The 26,976-nt window shown below is 41.9% G+C and overlaps 1 protein-coding gene across 2 annotated transcripts in view; it reads left to right on the forward strand.

The window, feature by feature from the left end:
• Nucleotides 1-21,498, forward strand: part of LOC308482603 (receptor-interacting serine/threonine-protein kinase 2-like) — a 28,229-nt gene extending 6,731 nt beyond the window's left edge. For both annotated transcript variants that reach the window (XM_081015853.1, XM_081015852.1), the window contains exons 2-13: nt 1,669-1,924; nt 5,885-6,057; nt 7,188-7,341; nt 8,324-8,479; nt 8,675-8,823; nt 10,628-10,677; nt 12,761-12,922; nt 14,212-14,297; nt 15,146-15,214; nt 16,353-16,515; nt 19,244-19,456; nt 19,863-21,498. In XM_081015853.1, coding sequence (XP_080871979.1) covers nt 5,906-6,057; nt 7,188-7,341; nt 8,324-8,479; nt 8,675-8,823; nt 10,628-10,677; nt 12,761-12,922; nt 14,212-14,297; nt 15,146-15,214; nt 16,353-16,515; nt 19,244-19,456; nt 19,863-20,161 — 1,653 coding nt within the window. In that variant the 5' untranslated portion in view covers nt 1,669-1,924; nt 5,885-5,905 and the 3' untranslated portion in view covers nt 20,162-21,498. The remainder of the gene's footprint in view (nt 1-1,668; nt 1,925-5,884; nt 6,058-7,187; nt 7,342-8,323; nt 8,480-8,674; nt 8,824-10,627; nt 10,678-12,760; nt 12,923-14,211; nt 14,298-15,145; nt 15,215-16,352; nt 16,516-19,243; nt 19,457-19,862) is intronic.
• The last annotated feature ends 5,478 nt before the right edge of the window (nt 21,499-26,976 follow it).

Genomic DNA, 26,976 nt, shown 5'->3' on the forward strand with positions numbered 1-26,976 from the left:
GCTTTAAAATGAGTGAGACCATTGACTTAGCTTTGTCTTCACTGCTCAGCAGCAGCTCTCCAAGAACATTTTTTCTTCAATAGTAATAATAATTTTTATTATTATTATTTATACCCTGCCCATCTGGCTGGGTTTCCTCAGCCACTCTTTATGCTTCTGAAGCCAGTGCAGGACAAGCTGGTGCATAGAAAATGAATACAACGGTGCAGCCTACTCTGTACATTCCGTAGAATTAAACGATGAAGCTGTTGCTGCGAGCTAGCCTGCAAGTGGCTGGCCAGCAATTTCAGCCTTCAGGTGGGACTTCATACTAGGGCTGGGCAGGAGGTAGATCAGGGCTTACTGGTAGATATTTGGGTGAAACCCCATCAGCTGCCCCCGGGTGCCAAATGTTTACCAGGCTTGGCTACCTCTTTTATTTCATTGGCAATCCAGAGTTACTAGTACAGTGGTACCTTGGTACTCGAACGGCTTGGCTCCCAAATGCCACAAACCTGGAAGAAAGTGTTCCGGTTTGTGAACATTTTTCAGAAGCCGAACATCCAACACGGCTTCCACTTGAATGCAGGAAGCTGCTGCAGCCAATCAAAAGCTGCACCTTGGTTTTCGAATGGTTTCAGGAGTCGAACAGTCTCCTGGAAGAGATTAAGTTTGAAAACCAAGGTACCACTGTAGTCACATTCTTTCAGTGCAATGCCTTTGAATTATTATTATTATTATTATTATTACTACTAATAATAATTTATTTATACCCCACATTTGGTTGTGTTGTCCCAGCCACTCTAGGCGGCTTCCAACACATATAAAAACATAATAAAACATCAAACATTAATAGTAACAATCTGATCCAATATAAAAAAGTCATAATAACTTAAATATAAACAACTTATACCAAATAAAACAATATTCAATAATACATTTTAATCCAATAGTAAACACATCAGCAAATAATAATTAAACAGTTTACACTTATAAATTACAATAAAGAATTGCTAATCTATAATCAATAAAAGTAACAGCAAGACACAGAGAATAAATTACCACAAAACATAAAAATCATGTAAAAGGGTCAAATTGAGAAACAAGGACAGACAACTTATAATATTTTTAAAAAATATCTCTGAACGCCTCTCTTCCCAGCTGCTTCTGCTGTTCTCATAGTCATGGTCTGGGAAAGGCTTCCTGGGCTGGAGGGTGGGTCAAGGCAGGTGGAAAAGCCATTGCCTGTTGGCCAGCAGAAAGTCTCTCTCCCCTCCAGAAATGGAAAGAAAACATTAAAAAAATAATAATGCAACAGCCAAAAGAGTGGAGTAAGAGTTTGTGTCCTTTTTCTTTCCCCTGTCCTTTCTGTTCTTCTCTGCCATTCTGTAATTTTCTCTATTCTCATACCCTTGGTAATTGAGTGGCATGTGGGTCAGGTTTACATTTAATGCTGCTGCTTGCAATGTTCACTTCTACCCAATTTAAAAAAAAAAAAATTCAAGTGGTGGGGGGGCAAGTTTGCCTTGATACGCTTGATGTGTGGAGTTTTTTCCTCACATCCTACCATAGTATTGTCTGAATTCCATTTTCTTTTTGAATTAACTAATGAGGGTTTATTACTGACAAAGAAACCAGAATTCTCCCTTCTTGCATGTTGTATGAATTTTTGCTAAATGTGTTTTGCAGAATGTCAGAAGGAAGGCAGACATGGTTGAAAATGAAGTCATCTGTGGGCACGGAAGAGTTACAATTGTAACTTAGCCTGGGGGGAAAATTGGCCTCTGTCAGCAGCCAATAAAGGAGGAGTTTGTGCATCTGACTCATAATCAGCAGAGCACAAGAGTGCATTGCAGAAGTGTGCTGGGTTGGAGATACTTTCTTCTCTTCTCCAGAGCAGTTGACCGCTATTAAGCCTGTGTATTCACTGCTCACATTATTTGAGGTAAGTTTTAATGCTCTCTTGCAAGTGTTCTCATCTCACCCCACCCCATATGGCTGAAGAAATTGGGTTTTTTACGGAATGGTGTTTTGCCTTGTTTTAGTGGGAGGTTGTTAAAGCAGGGGACATCCCACAACAGGAGGTGACAATGGGATCTGCTGAAGGCTTTGTTTTGTTGTACCAACTAGTACTAGAATGAGTCTGCAAATTTTCGTGACTGTTGAAGGTACTTTTGAAGCATAATTGACGTACAGAAATAAAACTCTGTAACGTGGGATAAGTTCTCAAATGTCCCCCAATGCTTGCTGGTCAGATGATAGTTAAACAATTCGTTTTCCAAAAGAACACCAAACATGCTGTTTCTCCCACTCTTTGCATAGCTATGGTATGGGGTGGGGGGATAAAACCTGGTCTAATGAGAAGGGGTCCTATAACAATTATTTATATATTTATATCTTTAAGAAGTCACTTTTCCGGCCCTTTCACTTTTAGCCCGATTTGAAACTAAGTCTTTATTCTGTAAAGCAATGCTGAAATGGATTGCACAACATGTCTTTTTGACTGCTGTCTGATCCACACTTATGACTTGGGCTGATACAACCCACTGAACTAAATGGGATTTACATGAAAAGGATTGTGCTGTCCCGGGCTGATTTTATTACATTTCTCAATTAATTAAATCCATTGTTTGTGACATAATGCCATGCCTTGGATGGGTGCAGTTTGCAGAATCAGATCCTCCACTTTTCTTCTGGGGGCCTAGTTGCATAGTTGCTGGTTTTAAACAAGCTAAACATCTTTGCAATGCATTTTACATTAGTAGGTGAACAAGTTCTGTTTCCCACTGACAATTCCTTTTGAAGAGAAATGCCAAGTGATCGCTTAGAATAGATACAATGTGAAAGTGAAAGCAAACTTTGGCCTGCTAAACCATATTTTGGTCAGGGTTGAGGTCTTGGGTCAGCTCAGATACAGTTTTTATTTCAGCCCTATCCCCAGAGCTGCTAGTTACACTTTCTCTTCTGCTTAGTTTCTATTTGTTCTGCTCCACACACATTCCACATTGGGGAAAAATCAAAATGTTTGTGGACTTTGTCCCTGTTTCCAGCTTGCCTTATGAACTTTTATGGATTTTAGTACAGAAAGGTAGCATCATAGAGGTGATCTGGGAGGAAGTCCCAAGCAAGGAAGAAAGCGTGGAGCTGTTAGAAGGGATCAGGAGCCCTTTGGATTGTGGACCAAGTGGAACAAGTGATGCAGAAATCATGGACAGGCGTGTATTTAGATACAATAACAAAGAGATAAAGTGGTGGCAAAGACATAGTGGAATTCAAAGTTAAGGACATAGAACTAGTGCTGTATCTGGGAACAGCCAAGAAGAGAGTGTGGCATGACCAGGATAATGAGAGAGTTCAATGATTTGGATAGCAGAGTTCAGGTTAGATGTGAGGAGGCCAGAGTGAAGATTGCAGTATTCTATTAGAGAGGTGGCTGGAGCATGCACCAGGGCTTTTGAGAAAGGGTTATGTTTTTCCTGTGTTGTAATTGAAGAAGCAGCACGTCTTGGCTACAGACTGAATGTGTGGATAAAAGAGAGGAGTGAAAGATAAAGCAAGGCTATGTGCTTCTTCAGCAGAGCAAAACAGATTAAAAGAACGACAACAATCTTTGGCTTTGCCAATTTCACTGCATCTTTTTCTTTTAAAAAAAAACCCAACTATGGCTAGAAATATTTCATAAGCAAGTCACATTTTAAAATAGCCTTATTTCCGAGAAGGTATGAGGAATTAGGCAGAGTTATAAAAACTGCTCCACTCTTGCTCACTCAACCAGATGGCAAGGGTCCAGGGTTGATGGGGGAACAGGGTTGTGGGGGTTCAAACTAGGACTTCACCTTGCAAGCTCTCAGGGATAGTTATGCAGTCAGGATCTTTGTGTCCACTGGAGCATAAAGCCTTGGATTATTTTCCTTTTATCCACTTGAAATCCTTGTATGTTGTAGGATGCTATCTCTGGCTAAATCTTACAGGAAGGAAAATCATTGTCAGGTTCTCAAATGTTAAAGCTGGAAATGTAACAAGCCAAAGGACAATCAACCAGTTGTGTGTGAGCATGATTGAATTCTGTGGCTATTTTTGTGACAGCAAACTTGATTGTGCCTGTGACAACAATGGGCTGCAGAACTTGTGGCTCTCAGATATTGTTGGACTTCAACACCTATCAGCCCCAGCCATCATGGCCAGTGGTCTTGGATGATGGGAGGTGCAGTCCAACAACACTTGGAGAGTTTCCCATCCCTCTTCTAGTCGGGGAAAGCTGATGCTGCAATACATCTCTTCTTCTTTAAAATGCCACAAGACTCTTTGTTGCAACAGACTAGCAAGGCTATGTGACTGGAAGTAATACAGTTTGTACAAAGGTAAAAGCCTAGTTTGGGGAGCTGGTTTCCATGGTCATGTAAATAAACACAATGACAAAGATTATACCAAAAAGCTCGTAAACTGAAGGAAGAACATCCAAGCTGTACAAATTGGGAGTATAGAGACATCTTGATTTAATGATGTGATCTAGGCAGGTAATCTAGGATTATACTTGCAGAGCTCAGAAATGAACACAGCTTTTCCTTGTTCCAGTTTGGTATCTCTCCCTGCTCCCTCCTGCAGAAAGCACTCGGTTCAATCAATGAGGCCTTATCATTTCCATGTAGAAAACTGATATTGTATGTGTGGGTAAATGCAAAGTGAAAAGTGTACACATGTCTGTTGTGCTACAAGTATATGCCATAGGGATTCGTCTTCATTTGAGGCTTGCTGATGCACATGTATGGCATGAAATATGGTATACATGGGATACAAAACATACACTTCTCTGTGTATCTTTGTAGGACATTTTGCTTCGTGTGAAGCAGCTTTTCAGAGCTGCCTTATATATCTGTCTAGCACTCTGCTTGAAACAGGGTGCACCCTAGGGTGTATCCTCTGCAATCCTCTACAATATACCAGGATTCCCTGGCAGATTTGTCAATATGGAAAAGATTTTGAATGGTGCATAGACCTGTTGTGCCTGAATGTTGCTTGTGCAACCCTAAAATATACTCAATACCGTTCTGTTGTATTGCTTTTTATTTTATTGTAAATAGCATGTTTTATTGCTGTGAGTCACCTTGAGCTATTGCATATGGAAAGATAGGATACAAATGTACTGTAAATGGTAGCAGAGGAAGATCTGCCACTGACCATTGATGCTCATTCCCATTCATGAATAGGTGAACTTTGCAAAGCTTCCAAGGAGACCCTCAGTTCAGCCAACAGCACTTGAAAGCCACAGTCCTAAATTCTCTATTTTGAAGAATATTTAATTTCAACCTGGCTTTCCTAACTCACTCAGCGATGTCTGCATATAATGCACTTAGGGATTAATGCTGCTTAAGTCCCTTTCTATTTTGGGAACACACGACCTCATTTATTGATGCTATCTCTTATCCAGCCCCAGAGGTATTGCGTAGGAGTTTGCTGTCCCATAACATGTGGTGCTCCTCTGATTCATGCGCCTGTTTCTACATTCCTAATTTGTAAGGGATGACTCTCCTGCTCTAGTTCCATGACAACAAGTTCCATGAGAATTATGGACCAAGATGTATGCTGCAGAGGATGAGGTGTCCCTGGCTTGTCCTTCAGTTTATGCAGAGTTGGTCATCTAATAATCACATGAGCAAATTATGGCAGGCTTGGCCAGCCTGCTTCAACATAGCCCCCTTCAGTTTACAACACCAGAAACAAAAAAATCATGCTGCTTCAACTAAGAGCCTCAAGCTACATACGATAATGCTCCTGACTCTGGAGTTCAACGGTTTGCACCCTAGGGAGTAATTCAGGACTTTTTGTATTGCAGTGTGATATGCTGGCAGTAGTGTTCTTTTAAAAACAAGCAATCAGAACAAAATGCTTCACTTCTCTGTTTCAGTCCTTTTCTAAACATCGCAAAATGTCAAACCTGATGCCCATCCTTTCCCAGAAAGATCTGGAGAGTATTTGTCTAACTAGGACGGGATTTGGCTTTGCTCTCAAAGCCTTCCATGCACCTTCGAATATAGATGTCTCCTTGAAGTTGTTGACTAGCCAGGAAACAACAGAGAGGTGGGTTTCCTGTTTGTTTGTTTGTTTGTTTGTTTGTTTGTTTGTTTCATTCCTAGAATGGGTGGTGATGTCTGCTGCTGCATTGGAAATAAGTGTGAATTGCACAGAAGCAGAATACTCTACAGTGGGGGGAATGCACACAAATAAGTAATATTGAGAAAGTGAAAGGAAGTAGATATGGTTAGGTATGGATTACTGGTACAAGGTTACAACATAGGAGGCTGTAGCATCACTGAAGGATTTCAGACTAGAGTTTCCAATCCATACCTGGATATGCCAGCTTGAGACCTTCTGCAAGCAAAGAATGTGCTCTACCACTAGGCTAAGGGAAAATTTAAAAATTAAAGTTACTGTCAGAATTCATGACAGCCACATGCCAGTGAGAGGGGCAGGGAGCCAGAGGCAAAAGTGAGTGAAGCAACACACAGATGTATGGTAGGCTGCATCCAGTCAGAATTTCTGTACACACAAACATGCACTCACCTCTCCATCCTCCATCCGTGAGAGTCCAAGAGCACATTCCAACCGGGCAGAAGCACTTGAGGAGGGGGCGGAGCAGTGCCAGCAAGAGGCGTGGCCTACAGAGGGGGTATAGCCTGAGCAGAGTTCCAAGAGCCAAGTAGAGCAGCTTCGAGAGCCACCTTTGGCACTTGGGCCCAAGGTCTGCCACCCTTCACTTACAATATGGAAAGGATTTAGAAACCGGTTGGGGGTGGGTCCCAAATACTGATTGTAGATTACCTTCAGTATTTGCTCCAGGGGTTGTTAAACCACCCCTAATGGAGTCATCCTTTACCTGTGTGATTATATTCAGGCACTATAAATTAACAGTGCACTTTTAGTACATCCCATACTGTAAACTTTCCCTGCCTCTCAGCCCCTAAGGCTAATAGAAGCCCTGCTGCCAAGAGTCCAGAGGTGACCTAGTAACCACAGCACCCCTGGTTCAAGCAAAAATGTGGAATTAATAGTTAACTGTAGACTTCTGAGTTTAATTGCTGTGCATCACAAAGCACAAAGGTACTTTTGACAAGTACTTTTGCAGTAATGAATTAATATTCTCTCACTGAATTCATCAATGAAATATTCATTGCATAACTGCTGTCTTTTGATCCTTATCATGTCTGCAGAGATTTAAAGGCACTTCTTCAAGAGGTAGCCAGCATACATTGCATACAGTGCAACAGGCTCATGCCTCCTGTTGGGATCTACCAGTTCCAAGGAGTCCTTGGGGTGGCCACTGAATGGATGCATAATGGATCTCTCAATTTGCTCATTCATGAGGTATGTAAGAGGCAGTGGAGTCTTTTTGTCAAGCCCTCCTTTAGCGGTTCCAAAGTATCCTTTGTGAGTTTCTACTGAGCCCCTTTATGTTGCTTGTACAGGGTATAATTCATTTCTGCCTGCATTTGTCTTCAGTAACATGACACCCCGTTATCTTTGCAGATAGGGTATTGTAACAGGGAAGGTGAGGGTTTTTTTTAAAAAAAAGTTGGCGGCAAATTCCATCATTTAATTGTTCATTCTGTAAAGGAACACTTTGGTACTGGTCATTCTGAATTAACCGCCAATGAGAGCAAGGTTTAGGTTGCCTTGGTTGTGGGCTGGGGAGTGAACAATTGGGATATGGAAGGGGGATGTTTTGGGCTGGAACCTCTAGGTTCTTCTCCAGCAGGCATTTTAGGCTGCAATTCTGTATACACATTCAACCTGGAGGTCAGTCCCACTCGTCTCAGAAACAAGCATGTATAGAATTGCATGGCCAACTGTGTTTTTGGGGGAGGGGCATAACATTATTTGCTGCTTGCTACAGAAGAATCTCAAAATGACTTGACACCACAAAATGCAGAGCAATGCAGCATTTAAAACCAATCATACTAAACTAATCCTCTACTAATTATTATCAGTAAAGGAACACATCTTCCAATCACAACATTAGCATAATCACCAAAAAATACCTGGCTAAAATTTCTTCAGGACCCACAGTGATATTTACTTTGAATTGTGTTGGAAATGCATGTTTTAAATTGGGGTGTGGGTAGAGAAAGAGAGTCTGGTACTTTGCAGATGTAGCTGGACTCCTATCAGCCCAAACCAGAATAAATTATGCTCAGGGAGGATCGGAGTTGCAGTCCATTTAACATCTGAAGGATGCTACACTGGCAATCCCATTTTTAAATAGTGCATTAGGTAATATTGATACTAGTAAAGTAGTGATAGAGCTGAACACTGACATAATGGCTTTGTGAACCTGTTTTTTGTTTAGCATGAACTCTACCCAGAACTGCCTTTTCCTCTCTGTGTAAGAATCCTAGCAGATGTGACAGAGGGCCTAAGTTATCTACACAGTTTGAAGCCTCCCGTCCTTCACCACAGCCTAAAACCTTCAAATGTCCTACTAGATCTGCAGTACAGAGCTAAGGTGGGTCTGTTTAAACATTTACCGGCACACTCTAGATGTTCTGGACTACAATTCCCATCAGCTTTAGCCAACACTGGAGTGTTGGCTGGGGTTGATGGGAGTTGTAGTCCAAAGCATCTGGGGGGCACTGCATAGGAGAGGGCTGGGTCAGTTAATAGCATATCCTATTTCTTAAACTTCACTTCTTTCTTTCAGATATCAGACTATGGCCTAGCCACCTGGAGAAGGCAGCAACTAAGATCTGTCTTACAGAACTGTAACAACAGAAGCTGTTGGGATTTGCTTTATCTCTCCCCAGAAATACTTCAAGGGGGTAGCTTCTCACAAGAAGATGATGTTTACAGGTGAGTTTTTATTTCAAAAACAGAATCTCATCCCTTGATGGACCAAAGGCTGTGCCACTCGGTCTGAGAAATGGTCTCCTCAGCACTGAGTCTTGCATCTGTTCAATACAATGTGACCTTTTGAATTTATTCAGGTGGTTTAATTTGCTAAATTACTGCTGCTGTATAATGTTCTGGCTTTTAAATGAAACTGCTGCTTTTGCCTATACAGTCATACCTCATGTGACGTCCGCTTCATGTTATGTTCTTTCAGGTTACGTCCCACAGCTACCTGGAAGTACCAGAAAGTGTTACTTCTGGGTTTCTCCACTCACGCATGCGCGGCTACCCGGAAGTACCAGAAAGTGTTACTTCCGGGTTTCTCCACTCACGCATGCGCGGCTACCCGGAAGTACCAGAAAGTGTTACTTCCGGGTTTCTCCACTCACGCATGCGCGGCTACCCGGAAGTACCAGAAAGTGTTACTTCCGGGTTTCTCCACTCACGCATGCGCGGCTACCCGGAAGTACCAGAAAGTGTTACTTCCGGGTTTCTCCACTCACGCATGCGCGGCTACCCGGAAGTACCAGAAAGTGTTACTTCCGGGTTTCTCCACTCACGCATGCGCGGCTACCCGGAAGTACCAGAAAGTGTTACTTCCGGGTTTCTCCACTCACGCATGCGCGGCTACCCGGAAGTACCAGAAAGTGTTACTTCCGGGTTTCTCCACTCACGCATGCGCGGCTACCCAGAAGTACCAGAAAGTGTTACTTCTGGGTTTCTCCGCTCACGCATGCGCGGCTACCCAGAAGTACCAGAAAGTGTTACTTCTGGGTTTCTCCGCTCACGCATGCGCGGCTACCCAGAAGTACCAGAAAGTGTTACTTCCGGGTTTCGCCGCTCATGCATGCGCAGAAGTGCAAAATGATGTCACACGCATGCACAGAAGCGGTGAATCGCAACCCACACATGCGCAGATGTGCCACTGCAGGTTGCACTCTTTTCATGTTGTGAACGGGCCTCCAGAACGGATCCCGTTCGCAACCAGAGGTACCACTGTACCTTGCTTGTGCTTACATTCCTATTATTTTTCTTTTTAAAAGTTATTGTAAGACTGAAGGTTTTCCATTGAAGTTGGAAGGAAGGGGCATTAAACATCTCAGTCCTGCAGTCCTGTGCATTTACTTGAGAGTGATGAGAATTGAGTTCAATGGGACATTTCAGAGTAGACATGCAAAGGCTTGCACTCAATAAAAAGAAAGAAAGAAATCAGATGGAGCCTGACAATATGTGGTTTAATATCATCATCATCATCATCAACAACTGTATATATCACTTACTTCTAAGCATTCTCTGGGTTAGCTAGAAGATCATAGTAACATTTTCTGTGCAATACCAAGATACAATTTCCTAATACTGGCTACTTGTTTGAATAACCTTTCTGTTTTTGTGGAAGGGCTGAGTGATAAGGCAGCGTCCTGGAGCCCTTCCCAAGCTTTCGTGCAGATGTATACTTTAGATAAACTGGAACTACTGGTCTTTTTAGTCATAGGTGTTTTTTCTTTTCTTTTTTCTTTTGCTTTCCATTTCCGGATTCAGGGCTGTTAGCTTTTTCTTTCTTGACCACAGAAGAGTTTTACTGTTACATTCTGGGGAAACTCAGGTGTAGACCAACACTTGTGGAAACTCAAGTTTTGAAAACAATTGAAATAATTATTTGGTCAATGATGAAAAATGGATTTTTCCATGAAGCTTGTGAACCAACTAGTATGGGTAGCAGATATTCCAAAGTAACAGACGTTTTTCTTTCCATATTTGTGCCTAGTTTTGGAATGATGTGCTGGGAAATCCTAGTCAGACAGAAGCCATTGAAAGGTAGGCAGCTGCATGTATGCCTTTAATTGTATTTTCCTCCTAGCTTCTTCCCCCTAATATAAAAGAAGTGCTGTTTAATTTAACCTCCTCCTATCTGGTTTGGTCCCTTCCTAAATGCAATCATACTGGAATATTTTTCTGCTGGCTATCATTTGAAAAAGGAGCAGCTTCAAATGCCTTCTGAGTCTTTTAAGGGCCATGGCTACTGCTGCTTTTTATTCTTTCGTGATGGTTACAAATCTGCATCAAACATCTATAAGATACATCTCTATCCTGGGGCTTAACCACACTTACCTTTTGCTGCACTCTTTCCAGGCAGAGGTCTGTCATTAATACTCTGTGTCCGAGTGCAGCTTTGCCCTGAGCTTTCCCCACGAAAACACACTCTTTAAAGCTGAATGGGAGCAAATGTCAGTTCAGGTTTTCTGTGGCTTGACTTTTGCTCCAGTTTTAAAGAGCTTTAAAGAGCAGGTTTTTGCAGGAAAAGCTCTGGGGCAAAAAAAAAAAGGGTGAGTGGTGCTTGTACACAGAGCTTTAAATCCCAGACTATGCCTAGAAAGAGGTAAGTGTGGATAAGCCCCTAGTGGACTTGCCTGCTTTAACGAAAAAGAAAAATTAGTGGACATAACTAATTAAGTCCTTCAGTTCTGTGGGTGTGCTCTGTGTAGAACTTCAGTTGGATGCAACCCACAGACTTCTGCATCTTCATAATCTGGGGGTGGCTGAAGGATCCTCTAGTGAGTCTGCCAACTCCTGACACATATATTATAATTCCTTTACTAAGTATATGTGTCACAGGGCTGGGCAGATCAGTCTATTTCTGGTTGGTGTCAGTTTTGCATGTCTGTGCTCATTTGATGCGATTTTATTTTCTCTCTCTGCAGAACAATGGCAATTCGTTCATTTGTAGATTGGCTGAGTTTTGTTGGATTGATTGGGGCATTGATTTGTGTCTCACTTATGTTTTATGACTCGATTATGCTGTTCTACTATTGCTGAGTTGTTTCCAGTGATTTGTGGTTTTATTGAGTCATTGCGCAGTATGGTTTATTTTTGCCTACTCAACCATGTATATTACTTGGAGAATATTTATTGTTGGGCGACTTATAAATTGGTCTGTGCATAAACCTAACAATGCAGGTAGCTTTCAGGAGAGATCTAGCATTTGGGTACAGCCAACACCAGCTTAAGGAAGCATGCATTGCATGTTTTTAAAATAGTCAGGCAAAGGGAGTAGCAAACAATTAGCCACTCCTCTCCAGAGATTCACCAGAGTTCCATCCAATTCTTGGGCCCTGTACCCAGTGAGGGTTAGAATCTAGCAGAGGTTTCTATTGCTGAACTAGTCAGACAAGTTTCTCTATAAGACAACAACCATAAATGGTCACCTAAGGGTTCTTATCAGCATCTCAAACAAATTAGCCCTAGAACCTCTGGAGTCTCTCACCACTCAGAGAGGTATATGCTATAGGGTATATGCTATGACCAATATACCCTATACTACCCCATCCTATGCATGTTTATGTAGAAGTAAATCTTGCAGGGTTCAATAGGACTTCCAGGTCAGGGACTCCATGCATCACTTCTTCTTAACACATTTGACTTGGGTAGCTCCCAAATTGTTCTACCTGTTTGTTCTTTGTGGCTTCCATTCTTGCCTGGCACCAGCAGTCAACTAGGTGGGGTTAGCTGCATTCCCATTCCAGGAATAGGTGGCACAACTGAAGCATCTTTTCACAGTCTTGATTCTCTTCAACCATTGTGCAAGTAGCATCTTCTTCTAGTATTGGGGCCAAAGCTAACAAAATGAAGGATACTGTATTGACAAACTGGAACATGTGCAGAGGTGGGAAACCAAGATGATAAAGGGTCTGGAAGGAATTCCTTCCTACTCTGAATGGAAAATAAAGTAACTACAGTTACTTTTAGGTATATGCTGCCCTCTTGTGGCTGTTGTTTTCTTGCTTTCTTTGGTTACATGGAAATTTGATCCTGAGAGTGAACTGATTTGCCATGCAAATTACAGACTGTTGATATAAGTTTTGCGTGCACACACACACAAAAAATTATTTTCCTACTTCAGGCAAGAAGTCTTTGATGGAAGCTGTGACAGGAGTCTGCAGTGGCTTGCGCCCTGGGATTGAACCAGAGTTCGTACCAAACAGTCTGCCACATAGCAACAAGCTGCTACAGCTCATGGCTCTCTGCTGGCACCAAGAGCCCAGCTACAGACCACATGCTACAGGTAACATCTATTGTTGCTCACCACTGGCAAACCATCGGGCTACCATTTCATAAGTCAGATCTGAAAATGAGTGTGTCAGCTGAGGAAAAGCAGAGACAGCAATAAAGCATAAACCTTGTTGATTCTGCTCTTTACCTCAGTTGTTCTCTGTCTCACGGAGAGCTCATCTGTTTCCCTGCACTTTCTAAGCACAGGCCCACACTTTCCCAGTCTATGTATGAGCGCTTTTTCTTTTTGCCCTGCGACTTTCCCCAGGAAAACCTGCTCTTTAATGCTGAGTTGGAACAAACAGCAGTTTGGGTTTCCCATGAAATTCTTTTCAGCAGTAAAGAGTGGGTTTTGGCAGGGAAAGTCCTGGGCAGGGGGGAAAAAGAAGAAGCACTTGCACACAGAGCTTTAAAGTACAAACCTATGCCTAAAAGCCAAGGCCAGATTTAGGTTTGATGAGGCCCTAAGCTACTGAAGGTAATGGGGCCCTTTATATGTCCAGCTGTCCTTTGTCAACAACAAATTGTCACTGTTTTTTGTGTTGAATATATGCTATATAGTAATTTATGGACCTAATAGGTATCTAAAGCCATTTGCACATAACAAATTGGAGCCTACACAACACAAAATACTGTTGCTGTATGTAGGTTTTATTTTATTTGTTTTTTCTCTTATATTTTGGAATTGTACATCCAGTTTCTTTTCCTTTACATTTTTGGGGGGGCCCCAGTAGAGTGGGGCCCTAAGCTATAGCTTGTTTAACCTATACATAAATCCAGCACTGCTAAAAGCACAGCAAAGAAGGAAGCCTGGATGAGCCCTTACCCTGAAAGGCTTGCCTCTGGCTATGGCTTTGTTTGTCAGAGGGTCTATGGGGAGGAGGTGATCTTTTTAGGAATTTGTGGCCTCAGCTATTTAGGACTTCAAACACCAACATGAATTGAATATGGCCTGGAAATGAACTGACAATCAGGGCAGCTGTTTTAAAACAAGGGTTATGTGAGTTCCAAATTGAACCACAGCTGATAATCTGTCTGCTGCACGGTGTGTAAATATGGTGTTTCTACAAGACGTCTGGGTGCAAGACTGTGTAATTGGAAGCCAGCTCAGATGCTGCAGCACCTATGTGAGCAAAGGTTACATGTCAAGGGGTTTTTGGTCTCTTAAATGCTAGCATATGGGGGGAGGAGGAGGGAGAGAGAAGGAGGAGATGTAAGCCAGCAACTGGTTCTGACCTGTGATAGTACAAAGATTTGCCTACAGGCACATAAATGCTGTTTTATTTGTTTTTTCTTCTACAGAATGCTCAATACTTCTAAGGGAAATTCTTGGCACATTTAGGAAGGAGATTATTTCCGATGCAATATACAACTTGATTCAAGCAAAGGTGAGTCATTTGTAGAAATAGTGATCTCGTTTCTCCCAATAATGGCCCCTATGTAGCCAAACGAAAACTACTCACACCTAAGTAAAATACCATCACCAGACTCTGTGGAATTCTGAGGTATACAAAACTGTAAAATAATAATAATAATAATAATAATAATAATAATAATAATAATAATAAAAAAAACTATCAGGTAGACTCCCTCCTAAAACCAACTGAATAAGTACTGAGCATGCTTGGCAGGCAGGAATCGCTGAGCTGACTGCTGGAGGAAAATAGAAATTTTCTATTGGAATTGGAATAAAGTATGAAGTCCCAATGATTTCAGTGGGAGAGTTATGCATGTGTACTCTCTGTAGCATGTTAGGTTTTTTAAAATGCCCAAACTAACCAGAAGTATGGTTAAACGAACTGGCAGGTATACTATGAGGTAACAGTGCCGTTCAGATACCCTTCGTGCACCTGGATGCCTCGAAGAAGAACACCCAGTGCTATTGAGAAAGGTGATCCCAAATCTCCAGGCTCTCTCTGTTGCACATGACTAGCAGGTTGTTCAATGAGTTCCAGGGCAAACATCCCGATGGCTTAGAGCACTGGGAATATATAAGCAAGGAAGAAGAGGTTTGCTTCTCCAAAAATGTAAACAAATTTGGATGAGCTTTTCAGTAAACTTACCTATACTGACAAAGACACTGGTTATGAAACTAAGAGCAGCAGTTAATCTGATGAAAGCAGGGAACGTTGAGATATTTAGTATTAAGCAATTCCAGGGGGGGCTTTTCCAGAATTAATGTGATGTACCTGTACTTCCTCTTAACTCTGTTACATGCCGTATTCCTCTCTTCCAGGACTGTGCAATAGATTCTGCCAAAGGTCCAGTTTCTCATGCACTTAAAACACATGCATGCAACTTAGAGGTGAGCATTGGAAGCAGCTCAATACTACATCAGACCAAGTGGTCTATCTAGTTTGTTGTTGTCTGCGCTGCCTGGTAGAGGCTTTCCTGGGTTTCAGACAAGGGCCATTTTGTAGAAGGGTCAAGGTGTTGGTTTCCAGATGTGTTGCAGTATTTTGAGCAGGCTACTAATGTGGGCTGTCTCTGACCTGGATGTCATTGTGCAAGGATGGAAAGGGAATGGGGTTTTTCCCACTTTATTTTTACACATTTTTCAAATTACATAAAACATATTACATCCATCCATCATCTTACCATAGTAAGTAAGGACTTCCCTACTTATCTTTCAATGGCATCCTAGTCTATGTTCTATAGCCACGATAATGTTTTGTAATCCATGTATTCTTTTTTATCTTTTTTAAACCAAGACAGTGTTAAAAATAATAAGGAAAACAGGGTGAGAGAGCTATATGTTATCTGCATAACATGTTACTAGAATCTATCTAGATTTATTTTTTATTCTTATCCTTATTTTAGTTTTATTTTTATTCTTATCCTTATTCATCTTAGCAAATTTCTGGGAGGTGCATTGTTGTGTCTCTACCACTCATTTTAACATTACTTCTGCTGATTTCAATATGTCACAAAACCACAACGCAGGTTTTTCTTTAAAATGAGAAAACCTTAAGCTTCTCAAACAAGTTCACTGCACTTTCCTCCTGTGTCCATCCACTTGGAAGCTCCATTGGACGTGATGCTTAGGAAAGCATGTTTTGAAGTTTGTAATTGCCACATTTGTTTTATTAAAAAAAAAAAATGGTTGAGGAGGACAGCCTTCCCATTCCTTGTGATTCTGCAGAGACCCTTTTGATGGTCTCTGTGTTACTAGAAGCTACAAAAATGGGATTAGATGGAGTCAGACTCCACCTTCTGTGGATTGAAAGGATCCACCTGCCCATGGAAGGCTGCAGAGGGAAGGCTGGAATCAGCAAAAGTCACCACCTCCTCCAATCTGTGGGAGAGAAGTCTGGATCTAAGCTATAACTATTTTATTTATTCTGTCTTTAATTTATGCAGTGCTCTGGGTTCTGATGTCGAAAGCCAGTGCATTTACTAATATTATTATCCAAAGTAGATTTACTGTTTCTTGTTTGTTGCAGGTTATCTGTCCTCAGAACAACAACAGGCTCAACAAGGAAGTTACTCTAAAATCGCATAGCTTGTCTGACCTTCACCTTGAGCGGGGTGCAGGAAGGACAGGGAAGCACAGCAGCCAGACAGACTTGGCCAGCAACACTACTCAAAACAGAGCGCTAGAAAGAGGTAGCATTTTTATGAACTCCTAAATCTACGTATGGGTAGGGATGGGGGGAGAAATTCAGCTATGTTTGCATTTTAACGAGAAGCTACCTCAATTCACACTTCTCAGATCAACATGCAAACTGAAACAAAACTACAAGTTTTGTGATGTAGTTCTCCAGCCAAAAACTATGTACAAAAAATGCATTCCGTAATGAAAGTAACACAACAATGCATTATGTCACAGGGAATGGCTTGTCAGAAAATAAAATAAAATAATGTTTATATCAGTCCAAACTGCATACAGAAATGTGAATAGTGTCGGGAGAAATTGGTACTAAAATTTTGTTTATTCTTATTTGTTTTTTTAGAATTTATATACCTCTTTATAACTGCAGGTCTCAGGACAGTTCATAACATACAACACAAAAAACATAATGTGAGAGAGAGTCTAGAGAGGGGGCTTTAACCCTTTACTCTCGCTGTAGTCCTGCTCAGAATCAGCCCCACTCCCATTCCTTGATTTTAAAAAAAGGAATAGGAAAAAGGAAAATAATTGAATTGTGGTGTCCAACTCTTTGATATTGTTACATAATGAATTCACATGATGTGCAATGCCTGTTACAGGAGGGGAGACACTCACTGGGCATTAGTCCCAGCACCCAGCTGAGCTGATGGGAGCGGGGCAGGGATCTTATTTCTTAAGAAACATGCCCTTTTTCCACTTATCATTTTAAAATCAAGCACACATTATCACCAATATCCTTAACAAACAAATCGTAGTAAATAGTAAGATGTGCATATAGACACACCAAATGAAGTTTGTATTATAACACCATCTAGCGCTTAATCATAAGCAAAATAAGGAAAAAAGAGGTAAAGGTTGAAATAGGATCCAAGATTCAGATTCAAGTAGAATAAGATGACGTATGCCTGAAGAATAATCATAAAGAAAACTCATAAAATTGCCAAGAAAGGGTTATAACTAACCCCTACCACCTCACTATTCCAAAGTTCTATAAATTGTACCTTGTCCTGTTCAAATCCCTGTTTGTCTCTCTCCTTTTCGGAGTATCCCTGGTATGGGAAAATCCAGATTGAGGGAGGGGAAAGTGTGGGAAAGCAGTGATTTGGAAGGGAACACCATATGGACAATGGAGGATTAATGGAGATACAGGAAGCTTCCTATCCACATTAAATGTCAGTGTGGAGGAGCCCCAGATCTCCTGGTTCACCTTGGCAAACAAAAGAGCTGCATTCAAAGCACAATTGGAGAGCTACGTCTGTAGCGGTGGGGGCATGTCTTCTGCTTCCCAGCTCCATTGGTAGACTTGCAGTTAGATGCATTTCCAAAAACAATTTGAGATCACAGGTCAGGCTGGTGGCTGGAAAGCAAGTACCAAAGCAGCACCTCCTATGTAGCTGTAACTCACAAGGATGGCTGCAACCTGCCTAATACATCCTTCCTAATACTGACATCTGCTCTTTAGTTGGCTCTGTTGATCTGAGAAAGGAGAAGTGTCTGTTGGCATGAGCAAACCCAATCAAGGTCTAGATACACAGGCAAAAGCCAGGTGTAACTGGAATCTGCCTGGCTTTGTCCTACTGCACTCACTGTTTTCCTGACAGGATCCCAACATTTCAGCAGGATGCAAAACAAGTCTGAACAAACAAGTCTAAAGTTTGAAGGTCACCTTAGAGTCACTTCCCATCTGATTTCTGCTCTGTTTTTAAGACAAGTAGGGAAGTGCCTGGGAAACAGGCAAAGAAGCTCATGTTTTGTAAATGTGCAAAAAAAAAAAAAAATATGCATCCAGGAAACCTCACCAAAGCTTGCCCAAAGCATCTGCAGACATTCCATACGCGTCACAGATCTTAAGGGTATGAATAGAAAATGTGCAAAGCAGCTTTTATTCTGAAGTGGAACATTTCTTCCACACTATTAATATGACAGAAATGGTTTTGGGAACCAAAGTCATGATGTTCTTCTTATAGAGCTCAAAAAAATAAATATATTGCCACTGAGGACCTTAAACTGAGTTACTTTCCACAGAGGAGCACAAAGATTGGTATTAAGTGCATAATTTCACTTCCTAAGAATACCAGCTTTATTTTTAAAAAAATTAATAAATAAAAGGCAAGTTTCTAGTCCTTATTGCTGGGAAAATGGGTGAAAATGCATTAGCAGTACCTGCAGACATATTTTTTTTAAAGCCCAGGGGGTGGCTAAAATGTTTGTGGTAGTCTAGGAACAGGGCAGTGGTATTCCTTGTAGTTCCTTGTCCTTCCACATGACCATATAAAGCACATATACTAACAGCAAACTCAATTCTGCAAGTATAGATAATACTGAGCTACTGGATAATAAGGCAGCTTCCTATTAGGTACCAAATAAGCCCAATAAAAACCCACTGCAGCATTCTCTACAGTGTGTCGTTCTTCTTCTCTCTTTGTCCTCCTTTCTCAATTTTTCTCTGCGACCTATATAGCAGAAACAACCCCACTCCATGCCTCTGTTCTTCCAAGTCCTCCCCCCTGCAGTACACTTGGGCCTAATTCCAAACAGCCAGCATGGGTGGGGAGATAACCAGCCTCAGAATCCCCCCACACACACCCTGTCGCCCCATCACAGCAACAAACAGTTAATAAAGTATCTAGTGGCTTCTGTACATAAAACTCATGCACTGTCCATTATTCCCTCCCTGATTCACAACTCACACTATATATTTATATATATTTGGTATTTCTGTAGGTCATCTCTTCTGTGGCAGCAAAGAGTCAAGTCCTTCACATTCCTCTTCCCCTTTCCTTACTCCCGATTCAAGCCTACTTGTAAAAAGTCCTTCCACATTTTGCAAAGAGTCAGAGGGCTGGCAACCGCGGCTGCCGCGACTAGTGCAGGCACCTGATGACAGCCCTCCGTACAGCAACCTTCGGAACAATGGGCTTGAAAACCCAGTAACAGGTGAGATTTAAAAATGAAAGAGGTGCTGCATTTTGGGGGTCGGGGGAGATACGCTACCACCACTTGGAATACGGTACTAACTTACTGTGCTTTGTAACTGTATGGAGCCAGTGTGGTGTAGTGGTTAGAGTGTCAAACAAGAACCCCTGAGCCCAGCATTGAAATCCTCACTCAGTAAGGAAGGTCACCTTGGGCTGTTCGCTACTTCTCAGCCTAACCCACTTCACAGAGTTGTATGAAGTGGCGTTGGTTGGGAGCAGAGGAGTCATAAATAAAGTATAGCCCGTTAGGTTTAGTTAGGAAACCTCCCACAGCATTTGGAGGTGGGGGGTGTTAGTGGGGCTACAAATGGCTAGGCTATTACTTTTGTATTTGATGAAAAAAATATTTTTTTCTGTGGGCCCAGGTCCTTACTGCAAAGAGGGAAACTGCTCTATCCTAGCCTGCGGGCGAGAAACTATCTTGAGATGCATGACGGAAGGGCGCTTGAACCACCTCCTAGACGTTCTGCGTTCCCAGCAGCTCTTGTCCAGGACGGACTACGAAATGATCACTTCGTTCCCCACCTTGACTGGCCGGGCCCGTGCTTTGCTCGACACTTGCCTTGGCCTTGGGGAGAAGGCAGCCCAGACTGTGGTGGCTGTTCTGTCAGCCAGCAAGTGCAGCCCTTTCCTGCGAAGCATCCAGGCAAACACAGTAAATTAAATGATTTATCTCCCAGCATTTTGGAGAGTTGGTTAAAAAGGAAAAAAGTCTGCGAACTGATGATTTGCAGCGGCCTTGTTCCTTTGCGCCATCGTTACCCTGCGTCATGGATTAGAGTCTAGCATGACTTCTGCTCAGAGAACGTTCTCTTCTGAAAGAAGAAGCATGAGCTGGATGAAAAGGTCAAGCCACCCGCTGCCTGAAGCAGTAGCAGCTGCATCCTTTTAATACAGTCACCCAGTGATGGAGTGATGGTGTGGCTGGTCAGTTTTGGCTCTTGAGCTCCTTGCTCTTACTCGAAGAGGACAGACCACAGGACCCCTTGTTGTCTGAGAGCAGATTGCTGAAACTTGGCAAATAATGTTTAAAAAGGAAAGGGCATTTAAGGGCAGAGCTGCCCCTGTGAAGCAGAGAGAAAAGGCTGCCAGAGTGAGCAGAATTAAATACAACTAAGCCATCACCACAGCAGGCACCTTATTTAAAACAAAATTTCATTAATGGCGGAGTTTGAGGTAGGCTTTCAAGCAGTCAGTGAGGCATTTTGCTCAAGTGTTCTTGAACAAATTATTTTTGGTGCCTGCCCCTGAAATTTAGGTGGCGTGAACGTGGAGAACTTCTGAAGTGATGCTTTTGAACATGCCAGTGTGAAGACTGTTAGCATTCTGTTGCCAGCTGTGTCTACTGACATCAGCAGGGGATGTTGTGTACTTGGCCGTGTGCAGAGGCCCAGAGGATGGTGAGGAAGGAAGGCATATGTAGGCACCTGGACCAACCTGCTACCAAAGATAGGCAGGTTTATATACAATTATTTAAATTATTTGAAACAATTACTCTCTACTACCTTTCGGTAAATTCCAGAATGGTGTACAATATGCTATTATTAACAAAAATCAGGCAGTTTTTGAAACAAGCAGTAGCTGAGCGTGTAAAAATATGCACGCAAAGATGAATTAAAATAGCTTTCCAGAGGATCCCACATGGATAAATGAGAGTCGCTATGCCCAGTGTGAAGAAAGGTAACAGGTTGGCACAAAAGTGACTAGAACCCATTCTTTGATTTGTGAAATTGGAGCCTGACTTGGGATGATTACTTTTTAAAAATACGTATGTGTGGACAGAGAGAGGAAACGTTCTGAACTTCTAATGGATGGCTTGTGCCTTTTGTAAAAAAATAAAAATTGAAGCCATCTTACGTAAGATTGTGTTAGGAAACTACTCATAAATAAGCCTTATTGTTTGACCACAAAAATATGTGTAAGCAGATAAACATCATGCAGCATGAATGATTTAAAATCATGCATTAACTGAATAAACATGTGATAAAACTGCTGTTTAAACTGTAGTTTAACTCTTTCTTTAAAGGTAATTTGCTTCCAAACGTTTTATGAAGCAAGCAACAAATGTAATGAATAACAATAGTAATAACAACAGGCTTAGTTTTTCAGCAGAGATTGTGACATGAGATCTTCATGAACATTGTTGTTAAAATACACACACCACCTTTCTTCTGGGTATTACAGGCATTGACATCCCCAAGGGTATAAGAAAATTCTTTTTATATGCAACCGCAGCCGCAAGAGTGCTCATTGCGACATATTGGAAAAATGACAAACTCCTTACCAGAGTGGAATGGTTACTCAAATTGACAAAATATGCAGAATTAGCCTCCCTTTCGGAAATAATCAGAGAGAAACCCAGACAAGAGTTCATTCTAGAATGGGATAATTTCAAAAACTATTTGAAAAATAGCTGTAACTTAAACATGGTAGTTGCCTTTGAATGATTTCTGTAAAAAATATATCGAAATTTATGATATCGAAATCGTAAAAAGAATTTTTATAAATTAATAATGACAAATCAAAGCAAGATGTTTAATATAAAGGAAACATGGAGAGGATGGGAAGTCATGGGTTTGTGTAGAAAGCACATAGTTGAAATTGCATGTATCTTTTGTGATATTTTTACTGGATTGATGACAGTGAAGATGACTAGGTGCTGTGTATATATATATATGGAAAATGAATAATAAAGCATAAAAAAATACACACACCAACTTTCCACAGCAAATGCATCAACACAGGAAGTTGCCTTATACCAAGTCTATCAACTGTTCTTCCAGGATTTCAGCCTTTCCTGTCCCAACCTGTTGGAGATGCAGGGGTTGAATCTGGGACCTTCTGCATGCAAAATATCTGCTCTGCTACCAGCTATGCCCCCCCCCCAATAATTGTTGAAGTAAACATATATTGCAGGGGGACATAATTCATAGCGCAGCACAGAACGTCCCAGGTTCAACAGTTCTGATCAGGGAGCCAGCCATCTAAACATGTAAAATTAAATATCAGCAAATAATCCTAATAAACATTTTTCACATGGCTGTGCTGGGGATTGAACCTGCGACCTTCTGCACGCAAAGCAGAAACTCTGCCACTGAGCTATGACCCTTCTCCAGACTAATGAAAGAAATTGTGAATGCCCGCCCCTCCTTTTCCTTTACATTTGAAAACAACTGTAATTTTTCAGAGGCAAGCCAAGCGCAGCCCAACACCCTACTCCAGAGACCTGCTTACAAATGATCCAGGGAAGAAACAGCAGAGCTGTGTAATGATTAGCTGGCTCTGTTGAAATGTAAGTGTCAGTCTTTTCATCTTTTTTTCCCCCTAGTGGGACTCCTGCCTTTAACAACTGCCCCAAACCTTAATATTCAGCAAGTGAATACAGTGGTACCTCAGGTTACATACACTTCAGGTTACAGACTCTGCTAACCCAAAAATAGTACCTCGGGTTAAGAACTTTGCTTCAGGATGAGAACAGAAATTGCGCAGCAGCGGTGCGGCAGCAGCGAGAGGCCCCATTAGCTAAAGTGGTGCTTCAGGTTAAGAACAGTTTCAGGTTAAGAACGGACCTCCGGAATGAATTAAGTTCTTAACCTGAGGTACCACTGTATTAGCACCACTTGGCAAAAATTCGCACCAGCTGCATTGAATCAGAGGCTCTGTGTTAGAAATTTTAAGCAATCCTACTTGCAGGCATTGGAAGCAGCACATAAAACATCAGAGCATCCAGGTGGCAAGTTATTGCTGGACCGATGCTATAACACAGTGCTCAGTTAAACTATGGAACTCACTTCCACAGGGGGCAGCAGTCGCCACCAACTTGAATGGCTTTTTAAAAAGATTAGACAAATTCATGGAGGAGAGAGCTATCAATCACTACTAGCCACAATAGCAGTTGAAGGCAGCAATGCTTCTGAATACCAGTTGCTGGGAACCACAGGAAGAGAGAGTGTTCTTGCGCTCGTATCCAGCTTGCCTGTTTCCTACAGGCATCTGGTTGGCCAATGTGCAAACAGGATGCTGGACTAGATGGGCCAGATCCAGCAGGCTCTTATACATAAATAGATGCCTAAATCCACAATCCTATTTGCAAACAGAGGGAGCTCCCTAGATAGATTAGTGTGCCCAAAGCTGCAAAGTACTGCAAAGCTGCAAAGTACTGTGGGATCAATGGATTCAAAAATGAGCAGTCCTACTTACAGGCAGGGGGAGCTCTACATGTGCATCAGAGCACCCACTATCACTGGATCAGTGCTATATGGCAGAATGGATGCTTAATATCTTTCCTCTTGCTCAACAATTTGCCCCAGTTTAATGTTCTGCTTCTAAATTCCCTCAGGACAACTAGGCATCATCACACTAGTGCCAAAACCATAACCTACATGTTTCTGTTGAGATGGAACTTCTCAAGCTGCTGCAAGAAACACTTTGCCCACTCTTTGCCTTTTGCATGAACATGAAATGAATGGGCGGTCATTTCCCGCTAAGCAAAGGTAGGAGAGATTTTTAACACGCTTACACAAATTGCATAATCATGGAGGCATCTTTTACTAGAAGTAGGGATGTTGGGAGTGGCTGCTATGAATGAGAACCTCTGAACAAACACAAGCAGGATCTAGAATTACAAGAGGCAAATACAGCTGACATGCTCTGCTCTTAGTCCTATAACAATTTGTCACTAACTTTAAGGACTTGGAACTGAAGGGCAGGCATCCATGTAACTTCCCCTTGGTTTTTCTTTTGGGGGGGTAATGGGCAGTCAGGTAGCAGGGAAGGGTTTTCTTTTTTAACTGCTTTCATATTCCAGATTCAAAATTGCTCCTCTTCCTCCAAAGGCCACAACTATGTAGTGAGGGGAGCTAAGGAGGCTGGGAATTGCCACTGAACAACCAGAATGCAAATGCAGAATATATCATTTAAGTAAATTAAATGTATTTAAATATTAGTAAGATACATTTTTACATTTTGCATGATTTTAAAATAAGGGTTTCAGACTTCTTGGTTTTTTATAGTGTTTTTGCACTCCAAATACTATGCTAGAAGGAAGATATAGGTAAGCAATTGAAGATATAGTAAGCAGTTGGGAAGAGCAAGTGGGACCCACAACAAAAAATGTTGTAGTATATCCTCACTTCGCTGGAGTGCTCCTGTTTAGGGATCCTGCAGCACAAGCAAGGCAACCTCCTCTCCGTCTCTCCTCCTCACCCAACCCTCAATCTTTCCATTTTTCTTTCCTGACACAAAGGAGTCTGTAGCTATTGGGTGTGCTCAGTCTTCACTGAGCTACTGTGTAAGGGTTTTCCCCATTTTAGGGTTTTGTACTTCTACAAACCTTGTGATTTGTCCAAGTGTGCCCTGTTATCTCCCACTGGCCCCACTCAACCACCTGAATTTGCTATTAGAGGGAGTGATCTTACCTGCATATCTCCTTATAAATAAAATAGGAAATAAAATAAAATAAACCATAAGTCTATAAACTTCTTTAAAAACACACACCAAAAACCCCTGAAAATTCAGGGAAGGGACTTGACCCCCCAGCTCTCCCCCATTATTCCTGCCCCCCCCCCCCAGTTTTTATCCCTGACTACCACTTGGAGTAACCACTTCCATCCAATGCCACATAATGTACAGTATTGCTTGGTATTCAAGTATATATACCACTCATGCAATTTTAATTATAATGTGCAAGATTGTAAAGAGGGATATTAAAGAAAGTACAGTACAAAATCCTGTTCTCTCTATTGGGGGGGATCCACTGTACTGTAGCATGAACAGCTGCCAACAGTTCTCTGGCAACATGGCTTGTTATGAAACATCTGTTTGTGCAGTCCACATCTTGTTGAAGTCAACAGCCAAAACCAGAAGTCCCATAGATTGCTCTGTTTGGGCATAAAAGCCTCCAGAGATCACTGAAAAGAAAGGAGGACACAGCCACAAGGCCCATACCAATTATTGCTTCTGCTGTTGCACCAACTTGTTCAAACCCCTTAGAGCAGAACATCTGTTAGTTACACAACTTCTGATCAAAATATATAGTTCTACTCTGTCACAAATAGTCCTGCTCTCCAGTTTTAGGTTAAGACCACAAGGTCAATGAAACACTTGCTTGAGTCTGACACGCTATGTTGAAGTGGAAATTCAGCCTGTGTACTCTGTTGTGCTCCATCTGCCATGCAGGCAGTGAACAGGTGAATGTACTTTCACCCAGTTGAGAGACAGGCAAAGGTAGCAAGGGATGACCGTGAGCTGGGCTTGGTTCCATCTGGACAGGAACAGTGGTGCAGTCTGATAGTTTTAGACCAGGTGTGGGGAAACTTTGGCCTTCCAGATGTTGCTGAACAAGAGCCCTTCACTGCATTCAGCTGAGTAAGGGCCTGAACATCTCCCACCAAAGTGTCGCTGCACATAAATTAAGCATTTATGTCACATATTTTTAAAAAGCTTTTGGAAGTTTAATGCACAGTTTGCATTATCTTGTTGGAATCCTGAGAGCACTCCATGTAAGGTAGATCAATATTATTATCTCCATATTGCAGGCGGAGAAGATGAGGCTGAGAAGAGTAGCCTCACCTGACACCATCAAGCCAATTCATGGCAGAAGCAATAACTGAACCATGGAAAGTGTGGCAGCCTCCTGCACTGCAGAGATATGGCAGACTGTTACAGGTGGAATTGCTTTTTGTTAAAAGTGAGCCTGAGTGTGGTTTGTGTTCTGAATCTTCCTTGTAAGCGAGGTCCAACTTACAATAGATTTCCTGCTTTGGCCGAATACATGCCTCTTCTTTGCTGGATGCTGTTGGGCAGAGGCAAAGGCCAGGCTTAGCGTTTCAGCTTTGGATGGCATAGGCTGGAGGGGAGGTCCTTGGAGTTGGTTAGCAAACAAGATGGAGACGGAGGGGCAGAACTCCAAGTGAGCTGAGGATGACAGATGGGAACAAAGAGACACAGAGGGTGGCATTTTGTTGTCCTTTAAATCCAATGCTGCCCTTATGGGGGAAGCCAGCCCCTCTTGGGATGTGATTGGGAATTCAATCTTAATTCCAACTATTGTAATGGGCATCATCCTCCACTGTACCAGTTTAAGGGACACAGGACAGGGCACATAGCACATTCAGCTCTGTCTACCACTGCTCCCTGCCCCCGACAACATCCATTGCCTCTCTTTACCTAATGGTAGAGCCAACCAGGCAGAGGGCCTTTTTGGTAGTGGCGCCCACCCTGTGGAAAGCCCTCCCTTCATATGTCAAGGAAATAAACAACTATCTGACTTTTAGAAGACATCTGAAGGCAACCCTGTTTAGGGAAGTTTTAATGTGTGATGTTTTATTGCTATTATTATGATTATTATGATTATTATTATTATTGGAGCCACCCAGAGTGGCTGGGGAAAACAGCCAGATGGCGGGGTATAAATAAATTTATTATTATTATTATTATTATTATTATTATTATTATACAAAGCATATGCTTGTCCATTGA

The sequence above is a fragment of the Podarcis pityusensis genome, assembly GCF_964106645.2.
Source record: "Podarcis pityusensis genome assembly, chromosome: 8".
Lineage (NCBI taxonomy): Eukaryota > Metazoa > Chordata > Lepidosauria > Squamata > Lacertidae > Podarcis > Podarcis pityusensis.